A 13,638-nucleotide genomic window follows, 5' to 3' on the forward strand; every position below is an offset into this window, starting at 1 on the left:
AAAACTGTACCTTATTTGCAGAATAATAAATAATTTAATTTTTATTTTTATAAATAAATATGCGAATTAAATAATATGTTGTCTATTATTTGCCAGATTATCAAATTTTAATTTTAATTTTTTTTTATAAATATGGATGTGTTATTTTATGAAAGTTGATAAATTAAAAAAAATTGATGACTTGTAAAATTCATAAATTTTACTAACTATATGGATTTAAAATGAATGAAATGTGAAATCAATAAATTTAAATTTTTTTATCATATAAATCAAATACTATGAAATTTATTGGTTTATAGAGATATATTTATAATATTTAAATTATAACACAATCAATCACTCATTAAAAATGATGGATTTCAATTTTTCCAGTTATAAGGTGAGATTTTAAATAAAAAAATTTAAAAGATGATGGATTTCCACAATCCACGGATTCTCACATGTTTTTGACACCAAACAAATGAATTTCAGTAAAATATTTTTTTTAACTTAAATATGGTTAGCAAGGATTAGCGGAAAGAATTAGTTATTATTTTTAATGTATTATTTCTCCTTTAATTCTTTTTGTAAACCAGCCGAACAACAGGTTATCGAGAGTTGGGGTCGAACTCTTGACCTCACACACATAGAGCCTTTGCCATCTAGGCTAATTTCAGTAAAATATATTGATTGTGAAAAACTATATAGTTTCTGTTTCTTCAAAATCTCTTAATCTAATTAGTGAGAAATTTTAAATGATCAATATTTATAAATTCTACATAATCGGGTTTAAACAAAATCCACTACTATTTAATATGTTAAAAAACAATTAAATATTTAATTTTTCTTTTAAATTTACCATCTTTTATGTTAACGGGTTGCTAAATATTTATTGTTTTAAAATAATCTCTATAAAGGCATTTATATTAGATTCCATCCAAACAATAAAAAATTTAAATTTATAGATTTCACATTTTATGGATCTTACATCCACCAATTTTACTAAATTTATATATTTTAAAAACTCATACATTTCAAAATCTCTCAATACCAAAGATTATTGATATCTCAAAATACCAAGTTTCTAAGATAATTAAGAGAAAATAAAAGGACCAGAAAACAAAAATATAACAAATAGATCATTTTCCTTCCTTCTGTCTCTAGCTAAATTTGTGTGGACGAGTGATGCCTGTGCTATTTGCATGGCAAAAATTCCTCAAGAAAATGACTTCCATTAAGCAGTGAGAACAGTATCTGAACATTTGTCTTCTATGAGAATGAATTAACTAAAATAGAAAGAATATTATCATTCATTACAAAATAGACAAAAGAGGTGTCCGGGGGAGTAATCCGATGGAGCCAAGTCGAGTACTTGTACGCACAAACTCGAGCTGGGTCTAATTAATCGAGTTCGAGCTCTAGTCAAACTTTAAACGACTCTAGTTTGAACTAGAGCTCAGTAAATTTATCGAGTTTTCAACGAGTTCGAGTTTAGTTGAACTTGGTCAATTATTTCAGAGCTCGCATTTGACAGACTACTTGAGTAGCTCGAACTCAACTCAATTAATAAAGTCTATTGTGCGTCAAGTCCCATCTAAGCAAATTGTGCAAAGACGTGTATTATTTCCATTTTCACCATCTCCCAAGGACTTGTTTTCTAAGGAGCCTGATACCAGAACATGTTCAATATCGTCCTCATCATTTGATGCAGAATCATAAGAAGAGTAATGGATGAAAGCAGAGGAGCTCTTTGAGGCTGTACTTCGGCAGATTGAACTCTAATTCCTAAACCTCGGAACTCGTTCACAAAGTTGGATGCGACCAGCATAAGCAGACTAATGGCAACTACAGGAAAAGGAACAAGTAAACACAGGATCCACATTTCAAACTTATGGAACAAAGCAGAAATGTATCCGCGCCAGCAACATATGTTGCCCGTCGTGATTCATATGACAACTTGACGTACCACTCGCCACTGGATGGTTCCTGAAGACAAGAAGATCAGGATAAATATAAATCTTTCTTATTAGTAGGACTAATTGAGAATTGAATTCTACTCGCGTATGCTATAAACGCTGTCTCAAATCTCAATCCCAGTGTTCTACAGACAATTCCATAGTGTCTTATATCTGGTAGTAGCATAAAACCAATAACACAATAATGTGCAGGTTACATGGACTGCCTTTGAAGATTTTGTAATTTTAGACCATGGCTCTTATCAAAAGACATGAAATTCAAGCCAACAAATACTGATAATAACACTTACCTCTCGTGGACTAGAAGTTGAGACAACAACATTGCAATTGGGAAACAAAATACTCAATCTACACATGCCATTTGAGAATATAGTTGTAATAAGCTTCAGTGGTATTGTATCGGAAAGGCCTATCCTTTGGAAAAAGATCGCATCTTTTAGCTCCAACTCGTTTGCACCATCACGTTATAAAATCGTCAATTTCACCAAATTATGGAAATATTCTTGGGTGAACCAAGTCCACCACATAGGTTTATGAATAATCCTTTTAACATGCGACACGTGATGTGATTATTTACATGAACCAATTAATGAAAGACACATATATTAATGATTATTTAATATGTTTCTTTTATAATTGATGTGCCTTTAAAAAAAGAAGTTTGTCTTAATGATTATTTAATATGTTTCTTTTAAAATTACCATAACTCGTAACGGTAATACTTGCAAGGCGGGCAGCAGCAGCTCTCCTCTTTGGAAGAACATTTACCATTTGTGGGAAACTGTTTCTTCGGCTTGCAATTGGTCTCTAGGGGACGGTAATTTGATTAATTTTTGGGAGGATAATTGGCTCGCCGATCTGGGGCCTCTTAAACATTTAGCCTTCGATACAGTTTCAAATTCTGATCTTGAGCTGAAGGTCAAAGATTTCGTTGTGAATGGCAATTGGAACTGGGATCGCCTGGAGTGCAAAGTCCCGAACTCAGTCCTTCTTCATCTGGCAGCGGTTAGTCCGCCAACCCAAGGAAATTTAAATGATCAGCCGTTTTGGGGCCTTACCAGCTCAGGCAATATCACAGTCAGCACTGCTTATAGTATCCAAGACTTGAATCACGAAGATACAACTCATCGAAACTGGAAAGCGGTTTGGAGTTGGCCTGGAGCTCAACGAATCAGAATTTTCTTGTGGCTGGGAGCTAAAAATAAACTCTTGACTAACCATGAGCGCAAAAGACGACACATGACGGATGATGCTTCTTGCTCGCTTTGTGGACATACTGTTGAAGATGGAGATCATATCCTTCGCAACTGCATTTTTGCAAGGGAAGTGTGGCACAAATTGCTTCGAGATTATAATGATAAACTCTTTTTTAACCTGCAATTCTCTGATTGGTTTTTTCGCAATTTGCAGGATAAAGATGAGAATAGCGCAGACAGTTGGGTCATAACCTTTGGCATTGCTTGTTGGTGTCTTTGGAATCATCGTAACAGTTTCATATTCAAAGGAGATAGGAAAAGTTGTGATGAGGTTGTGCACTCCATCAGAGTTATGGTAAACTACACTATTCAAGCCAAGAGATTTATGCAACTCTCTAGTCCCGTCATTACTCCGAAGACAACAATGCTTATTGGTTGGGATCCTCCTCCGGCGAACTGGATCAAGCTGAATACTGATGGCGCGATGAGAGCTTCGACTAACACTGCTGCTTCAGGTGGCATTGCTAGGAACAATGAGGGTTTGTGGCTGTTTGGGTACAGCAGGTACATAGGGAAATGCTCAGTTATTCAAGCTGAGCTTTGGGGAGCCCTCGATGGTCTCGACCTCGCTTGGAAGAATGGCTACAGGAACGTCATATTAGAGATGGATAGCAAGATAGCAGTTGATGCTCTTTTGAAGGAAGATAATGGTATTAATGCCAACACCAATCTGTTTTGTGCGATCAGGAAACTTTTGGGCAAACGATGGAATATTATCATCAAACATACTTATCGTGAAGGCAATCGTTGTGCCGATTGGATGGCTAACCTTGGCTTCTCCCATACCTTAGGGCGGATTACTTATGAAGACATTCATGTTGGCATCGCTAATCTTGTTATGGAAGATAATATAGGTGTTTCGCTCCCTAGAATGTGTAGAGCTTGTTAGTTTTTGGCCTTGGCCTCTCTTCTTATCCAAAAAAAAAAAAAAAAAAAAGAAGTAAGGCCCCGTTTGATTGAAGTAGAAAATGAAAATATATTTTTAATTATGTTTAATTCTCAATTCAATATAGTTAAATTTCATTTTACCAAACATATTAGGCTTAATGGTAAAAGAAAACTCAAACCTTTACGACTTGTTACAATTTAAACCAAACTTTTTAAATTTTTCAATAATAGCCAAAAAAATTTTATTGTAATAATAGTCAAATTGCACTTTTTATATGAAATTTTAAGTTTTTTTGCCACTTTTTGTGACTTTTAGTATATTATTATACATCAAAAAATAATAATAGTCTAATATCTTAATTGAAAACAACAAATTTATCCACCAATTTGGTTATTATTGCAATAAAAAAAGTGCAATTTGGTTATTATTGCAAAAATTCAAAAGTTTGGTTTAAATTGCAACAAGTCGTAAAGGTTTGAGTTTTTTTTACCATTAAGCCAATATATTAATATTAACTAAGTAAATTAATTAATAGTTCTTATGATCAATGAATAATAAAATATATAGAACAGCTAAAAAGTTATGATATTTTTGAAAAAAAGATAATTAAGAATGGATGCAAAAAATTAATTTTTTCGATTGGGGGATGAGTCGTTTTCATTTTAGGAGTTTTAAAAAGTCAACCGAACAAGAAGAAAGGAAATGACATTTGTTTTCAGACCAAACAGGCCCCTAAATTATTTCAAGGTGTTGATTATAATATCTACTGCACATGCAATATCCAGCTCTATAATTTGTCCATATTTCATTACTTTAGTTTGATGGGTGGTGCATGTTGCGATTAAACAGCATTCACATAGCAACCACACACGATACTCTATCCGATAAGGTGAAATCTCATGAAACTAATTGTAATTCGGAGTAACGCTGCAACTAGAGGTGTAATCGAGTCTATCCAACTCGCGAACTATTCGGAATTGATTCGATAAATATCTAAAATCAACTCGATTAATGCCAAAACGAGCTTGGATTTGAACTGCTCGAATTAATTATCGAGTCAAAAACGACCTTCAAAATATTTGATAGATTAACTCGAAATTGAGTCGATGGATATCGAGTCAAACTCAAAAATAATTTGGTTCGTTAACAGTAATTTAAATTTTTGGATGGATGAATGGATGACTCCCACGGTTGTAATTTTTGTACGAATTTTCCTATTTTTATTTAGATATTATTTGGTCATTAGAAACGTGATGCAAACGCTAAAAAGGTGTCAACCTAATTGAGATGCTCGGGATGCGTTTCCGGATTTCGATAATACCAACATTTCACTTAAAAAGTAAAAATAAAAAGTATTTTGAAGTATACAACAAGTAATAAATTATGATAATTAAAATGAGCTCTTCTAATTAAGAAGAAACTAACTCTGAACTCAATGTTGTAACCACTATAGGACTCTTCACACTGTATTTACCTTCACTGTCAACCCACCTAAGATAACCAAAAGCTACTCTGTCTTTCACCATTGCCGGACCTTCTATCACTAATTTATAACTCAGCTTCTCGTTCTTGCCTGTAAACTCTAACTTGTCTGGCACCACACTCACCTTTACTCCATCAATGGCCGTCAATTTTGCACTGTAATTTAACATTCCTTCTCCTACATTGGTCACTGTCCGGTGAAACTCTTGTACAATGATCAAACTTCTAATGTCGTTTGGGTTAAAGAAGGCAATAAAAGACGGGTAATTAATGTCTAACGACGGCGAAGAACAGTCATTAGAAGATGATTTTGTGATTATCTTTATTTGCTTTTGCGTGAGATTTAATGCGCAGAGGAGGTTCACGTAATCGGTTGTGTTCATGTCGTAAATCAGACCGGGGTCTAGCGCCTTGCTAGCGTTAACCTCGCCCGCGCCCATGCCTAATGGAGTTGCAGGCTGGTTTTTATTGCCGATGTCTTTGATAGGCGTGGAAGTGTGATCTTCTGTATCAGCAGTCGTCATCATGGCTGAGCGGATCGCGGCCGGGCTCCAATCAGGATGCGCCTTTTTTACGAGCGCCGCCACTCCTGATAAATGTGGACAAGACATTGATGTTCCAGCCAGTATGTTGAAACTGCTGAATTGCGGTTTAGAGTTGATGCTTACGGCTTCGACGTTTTGAGGCCATGCGGCTAAGATTAACGAACCGGGAGCCATAATGTCAGGTTTCATAACGTACGGACAACTCGGCGATGGTCCTCTCGAGCTGTAGCTAGTCAGACTCGGAGCTAATTTGATCCCCAAACTTGTCTTCCGAAATTCCATTTTCGCTTGTGGGCTTTTTCGGCTCTTGATGAAATCCTTAATTGGCTTTCCGTCGTTTCGGCTTACGAAAATTGCCGGAAATCCACTTTGAATAAATAATTCAAGGTCGATTTCATCGGTTATGAAGACACCTCCGGTGATATTAGCATGTTTCAGGTTATCAAATTGGTCATCCAGAGAAGCGTTTTTATCTTCACACACTACAATTTTTGGTCCTGCCTTAATCACCTCCTTGGAATCAAGACATGAACCCAAGAAAACAATTGGAGTTCGGTTAGAAGAGTAACTTCCAGGGTAAACAGACTGGCCGGTGACGGAAACACCATTTTCGAGGGTCAAAACCGCGCTGAATTCGCGGTCGAGCGTACCAGCAGCAACGGTTAGAACCCAAGGGATACCATTGTGTAATGTGTGAAGAAAAGGGCCATCATTTCCTGCTGAAGTGGATACGAAAATGTTCTTCTCTACGGCAGCAAATGTAGCCAGGGCAATAAAGTCTTCGTACAAAGGAACACCATCCAAGCCGAACGAAATGGAAATTACATCCACGCCGTCCATTATAGCTTGATCAATTGCAGCAATTAAATCAGCTGTAAACACACCTTCTTCCCAGACAGCTTTATACATAGCCACATGAGCCTTCGGAGCCACACCGCTAGCAGTTCCGGCAGCGTAGCCGAAGAAAGAGGCACCTTCCGCGAAATTTCCAGCCGCCGTGCTGGACGTGTGGGTCCCGTGGCCGTTGGTGTCGCGACTCGAATTCATAGAAATGGTGATGTTAGGAGTTTTGGCAACTAAAGCTCTGTTAAAAAATTTAGCTCCAATAAGTTTCTTGTTGCACATTGAAGAATTGAAGTCCCTGCCACTTTCACATTCTCCTTTCCATCTTTTCGGAATCTCCGACATTCCTTTCTCACTGAAACTCTCACTTTCCGGCCATATACCGGTATCCACAACCCCGATAATCACACCCTCTCCGTAATTCGTCCGCTGCCACGTCCCTGAGTTGCCGTGGAGGCCAAGAAACGTAGGGGACCGAGTCGTGTCGAGTTTGACAGGCAAGTCTTTAGTGGCAGAAATGTACCCTGGAGAATGTTTCAATGCCTCGAGCTCAGAAAGCGAGAGATGAGCACTAAAACCATTGATGACATGAGTATAAGTATAAAGAAGTTTAGAAGAAGACAGAACTGCTGAGTACCAACTATGATGGCTACGAAAGGGTTTGGGCATGGCGGACAAGTCCATGTGAACAATATAATTGTCTGTTTGTGCAAATGTAGGGATGAAGAGTGAGAAATTGATAAGAGATATACATAAAAAATACAGAATATTGTAATGTGTAGCCATTGATGATGAGCAAGGTAAGAATTTGATAAAGCCGTGTTCATGTGTTTATATAGACATTTTGAAGCTGAATATAGTCCTCAATTATATCTTATCCAAATTAATTTCTAACTATTGGTTGATTCTATTTTTATCGATCATAACTGTGATTAAACACATAATGATATTATTTTCTCTTATAAGTTTACTGTTACTGCTAACATAAATAGATTAAGAAATGCGCTTGACTGAGTACTTGTAATATATTATTATAATATTATATAAATAATATATATCTATATTATATATTCTAAAATTAAAGTGAAAATCCCTATACATTATAGAGTGATTTATGAGATTTGTGGTAGGATTAAAACTTTAATCTATTGCAGCTTTGCAATTCATTTTTTTTCAACGTTTCCATCACATCATTGGAACTTTGTAAGGTGTGCAGCCGCAGTGGCGGACCTAGACATATAACGTTGAGGGGGCCAAAACTAAATTATTATAGATAATTTTTGATATGTTCAATAAATATAAATTAAATAACTCAAAAGAAAAAATATATTAATTTATATGCTTCTAAATTTGTATTCAATATTATTGTGTGCGCTTGTAATTGTATATATAATATTAACATGATAAAAATAACAAATATTTAAATAAATATATAAAACGTAAAAATAAGACTTAAAGCTAATTATTTTAAATGAATGAAAATGTGTCATTTAAAATTTGGATTTTCCAATATTGTTTTTTCAATTTTATATATAAAAAATAAAATTTTATATTAAATAGTAATTGGAAAATTCAATTTCATATGGAATTAGAGAGTTTAAGTAATATGTGTGTAAAAATTGATATCTATGTAATTATTATATAAATAAAATATAATATTAATATCCAAGTTAATTATAGAAAATAATAATTAAATTAGAAGTGGAACTTATAAGTTAATAAAATTTGTAGTTAGATGGAAGTTATAGATTAGTATTAAAAAAATTTAAGTTAAAGTGCAATATATAAGTTAGTAACATCCAAGTAATAGGCCTTGGTGCGTCCATATTTTGAGGTGGCCATGGCCACTCCTGGTCTCCACGTAGGTACGTCCCTGTGTGCAGGTGTATATATTGCTTGTGGGATCAGGTTACCAATTGGTATGCATGGCTAATTTGCTATCTCACAAATTTTCGTCGATTTTCACATTGGATTTTGCCACGGATTTTAGTGACGGATAGACAAATTGAAAATCTATCGCTAAATTTTATTTTTCCGATAGATTTAGCCCATCGCTAATTTGACAAATTATTTGGAGCGAACTTTAACGACGGAATTTTCGCCACTAAAGTTAGCGGTAGTCATGGCGCAATTTTTTCACCAAAAATTAGCGACGGGTTTTGAAATCCGTCGCTAAAAATTAATTAATTAAAAAAATATATAAAAAACAATTTGAAAAAACATTGTTATAAAAAATTATTTATAAAATAGTTAAAATGATTAAAAACATTATTTTTTGTAAACATTATTTAAAAAACATATTTTTAAAAAAATTATTGTTAAAAAATACTTGATTAAAAAAGTAATTATATTACGAGAGTAAAGTACAGAAGTGATAATTTATTCTTTTTATTTATAAGTTAAATAATATATATACACACACACACACACACACACACACACACACACACATATATATATATATATATATATATATATATATATATATATATATATATATATATATATATATATATATAATAATTTGAGTTGGTTAACATGGAAATTTAAAAAAAAAATTCGGGTTAATGAGCCTAGTTTGAGAGTAATGGTAGGATGAGACCTACTTCAAAGTTTGAAAAAAAATCTCAGATGAATGACCTATCTTGTGATTGACAAATTAAATAATAGTTAAAATAAATAGTTTTTATGATTTAATTAAAAATATATTTATTAAAATTAAAAAATTCATCGGTAATCCGTCGCTAAATTAGTGACAAGTTTTTTCCTGTCGCTATCCTTTTAACGATGGGCTGATTGGTCCGTCGGTAATCCATCGCTAAATAGATTTAGCGACAGAACAATCCTTCGCTAAATACATGATTTCTAGTAGTGATCACAAACAATTTATTAGTATGCTTACAAAGCGGGGCCATCCCTTCTTTTCATTTTCAAAGATTTTTCTTTTTCTCAAACTACTCATTCGCTGACAACCACAAGCAAAAATGTTTGAATTTCTTGAAAAGCAACTTGCTTCAATAGTTTTTCATAATTGCTGTAAATTACTACCATGATGGTTGTGTATTCAATTTCTTACAATATTATTTTTCACAAATTTTGTTGCATCAGAAAACAACGATCAAAATTATAGCCGTCCTCTATATTCATATGACTATAAACTCATTTGCTAAATATATATTTGAGGAACTGAAATATACATTTAGCCACTGTGAATTAAAGATAGCCTTTTTTTATCTTGCGTAACATTAAGTATCCTTTTTAGATTTGTCATGTCCTAAATTCATGAGCCGCGACCAGTGTTTGAGAATGGGAGTGATAGCTCCGAAATCCGTAGCAAGCCTAAAAACATAGTAATTTTTTCGCTTTTCAAAATAAACATTTCGTATTCATAAAATACATATGACCCCATTTACAAAAGTATCAGAATTAAAACGCTTTGACGTAAATACATGGTCAAATAAACTCTAATATGTTGCGGACTGCTAGAATAAAAGTCTTATTTTACATCTCGTATAAATAGCCTCTGAGAAATTAAAACTACGAAAGCTTGCTTCTTCGACTCGTAATTTATTAAACCTGAAAATTTTAATGGACAACGGGGTCAGTATAGAACTAAGTGAATTCACGATATTACAAGTAATATTACATAAAGGGTGAAAACGTTTTTTAAACCGCTTTATGTAAAATAGTATCTTTTAAAATCATACTAGAATCTTATTCAAGATAACTCGTACTTTACTTCCTCACAAATCATATAGCTGTTTTTTATTCATGTTCGAGAGCTTCTGTTTCCTCATGTGTATTCGATAACTTTTACTTCTTATTTATATTCGATCTCTTTGTTTTATGTTGAAATTCGTTGATTTTACTCGTCTGCCATCAATAGCAAAGCCAACCGATGTATTCTTATACCTGACATCTATAGCAAAGCTAACCGATGTGTTTTCGATCACCTGACATCAATAGCCAAGCCAACCGGTATATTTTTGATCATCTAACATCAATAGCCAAGCCAACCGATGTGTTTTATACGTCTGACATCGATAACAAAGCCAACTGATGTATCTTGTTTCATATCATAGTTATCGTTCTCGTATTGGTTCTCGATATATTATATTTGATTTTTTTATCATATGAGTCTCGAGGAATTTTATCGATCATTGGTGAGATACAGGTCCCGAGATAGTTATACCGAGTTACCTCGTATCTCGATTCTTATTATTGAATTTGCCTTAGCACAATTTATCTGATACGTTTATTTATAGTTCTTTTGATCCTTATTTGGACCATAACATGCACATTGCAAACTAACAGCTTACATCTATAACACACGCACAGATAGTGTTGTCATTAAGATTTATTACATTTAGGAATGTATGATATCTTTAGTCATATATTATTCGATTATATATTTGCTTTACCCTTCCCCGTATTATATACTTATGTTATTATTAAAATAATATACTACGATAATCGATCATTTTCAAAATATACAAATATAATATTTCCAAACATACAATTAATATACGATCCAAACATAAAATATATTCATATAGCCTTTAGTATATAAAAATACTTAATTTTATGAATATCGACGAGTAATAGAGTGTATTCACCACTTGCTATCCACAATGCTTCAATATAAGTAACGTGACATCACGCTCCTTAAGTTTTGAGCCCCGTCGGTAGTTGCCTCGCCGGGGCTATGCAAGTACGATAATATCACGAATTAATAAGAATTCTAGTTATAACTTACTTGTCCAAAACTGTTTTTCTAGCCAACTTTGACTATAAAAAACGCTTATCTAAAATAGTCCAACCACTAAATAAAATTGACATTTTTAAAGTTCAGAATTGTAATATCCCGTATTTTTCTGTCATAGTTTCGTTGTGTTTCCGACTTAATTTTGGATTATTAGTGGTGGACTTAGCAAGTGTGAAATTTTAATTGGGGTTGGAGTTGTATATTGTATGTGTCGCATGTGTCGTGTGAGTTTTGGATGGCGATTTATTTTGTATCCGGATTATAACCGATGTTGTGTTCGTGTGCCTTTAAATCTGACATATTTTGATAAAACATCCATATCTCCCAAATGCACCGTTGGATCGGGCTCATTTTTGAATATGCTGTGCACGACAAAAAGTTGACCGTTGGATCTAAATTTGAGACGCATTTGAGTAGTGTGCGTTTCTGCGGGAAACATGTCTATAAATAGACCTGTTACCACACGTTCCTTTTCTTTTCTTTACTCTGAAAACCCTAGCTAGGGGTGAGCAAGAACCGAACCAAACCGAAAAACCGAACCGAACCGAACCGAACTTTGTTGTTTGGTTCGGTTTTTCGGTGAAAACGGTTTGGTTCGGTTTCCACTTTAGGTAAAGTTTGGTGTTCGGTGTTCGGTTTGGTTTGAGTGTTTTGAAAACCGAACCGACCGAAAAACCGAATTAACCGAACTTTAATATAAAATATATATTTTTTAAAAATAATATACATATATACTTATATTTATATATTTTTTGTCTTTAAATCTTAATTATTGTTGATATATGAGTTTATAATTGTTATTTAAACATATATGAAAGTTTATTAGACTCTAATTATTTAATATTTCAATTAATTTTAATATAAAAAATTTTTAAAAAATAAAATATAGTGAAATTCGGTTTTAACCGAACCGAACCGTACCGAACTGAAATTTTCGGTTTGGTTCGGTTCGGTTTTTTCACCTCCAAACTAAAAGTTCGGTTCGGTTTGGTTTGGGAATTTTCCAAACCGAAAAAACCGAAAAAATTCCAACCGAACCGAACCGACCGATGCTCACCCCTAACCCTAGCCGACTTATCTACCCAAAAACTCTCAAAAACATTACAATCTTCATTCCTCTTCATTAGTGATTTGATTTCGGTAAGCTTCTTACGTTACTTTCTTTATTCCTATTCGACATCTTTCTCGCCGTTCGTAACTCGTTTATATTCTGTCCTAGCATCGGATTGCGATTTTCTTCGTCAATACTTCAGTCCTTATCGCTCTCTACAATCCGGACGTGTTATATCACAATTTGGTATGTAAAAATCTATCTGTTTTGAGCCGTTGCAGTTCACCATTTTTCATGATTGTTGGCTAGGCTACTGCCGCCTTCCTTTGTTGTTGTTGCTGTTGTTTGTCCTTAATCTTTTGATTATGTTGTTGTGTTGCTTATGAATTGATAATCTGAGTTTAGTTGTTGTTGTGTGTTTGAGAGATGATTTTGATATTGTTAGTTTGGAGCTTTACTTAATTTATTGTTTTGGTTAACATTACAATTGTTGGTTTCTATTGTTCTATTAGTCGGGTTCTGTTGATATTTGATTTCAGAAAATGATGGCGGCAATTTGCTTCCTTAAATTTGTTTGGCCATGTCTCTTTTGTTTTGTTCTATGGTTATGGGGTTTGGGTTCCTATTTCAAATTAATGGGTATTATTTAATTATGATTTTTAGCTTTTGTTTTTTTGATATAATTTTGGCCGGCAGTGGCCATTTGCATGTGGTTTGGCTATTGATTTCTCCTCATTTTGTTGGTTGGGTTATCTTAATGATGAATCATAAGATTTTTGGTTATGCTTTCTTGACTTATCAAAGATTGTGGGTTGCTAAAATTTGGCGATTGAAATTGAACTCTCGAAAATC

General features: G+C 33.8%; 1 protein-coding gene across 1 annotated transcript; it reads right to left on the reverse strand.

Annotated features, from left to right (window-relative positions):
• Positions 1-5,409: 5,409 nt before the first annotated feature.
• LOC126665747 (subtilisin-like protease SBT3) lies at positions 5,410-7,815 on the reverse strand. The gene has a single exon (XM_050358677.2). The coding sequence runs from the start codon at positions 7,754-7,756 to the stop codon at positions 5,510-5,512; it is 2,247 nt and encodes a 748-aa protein (XP_050214634.1). The 5' UTR covers positions 7,757-7,815; the 3' UTR covers positions 5,410-5,509.
• Positions 7,816-13,638: the final 5,823 nt, after the last annotated feature.

This window comes from Mercurialis annua, linkage group LG1-X, assembly GCF_937616625.2.
Source record: "Mercurialis annua linkage group LG1-X, ddMerAnnu1.2, whole genome shotgun sequence".
NCBI classification, from domain to species: domain Eukaryota; kingdom Viridiplantae; phylum Streptophyta; class Magnoliopsida; order Malpighiales; family Euphorbiaceae; genus Mercurialis; species Mercurialis annua.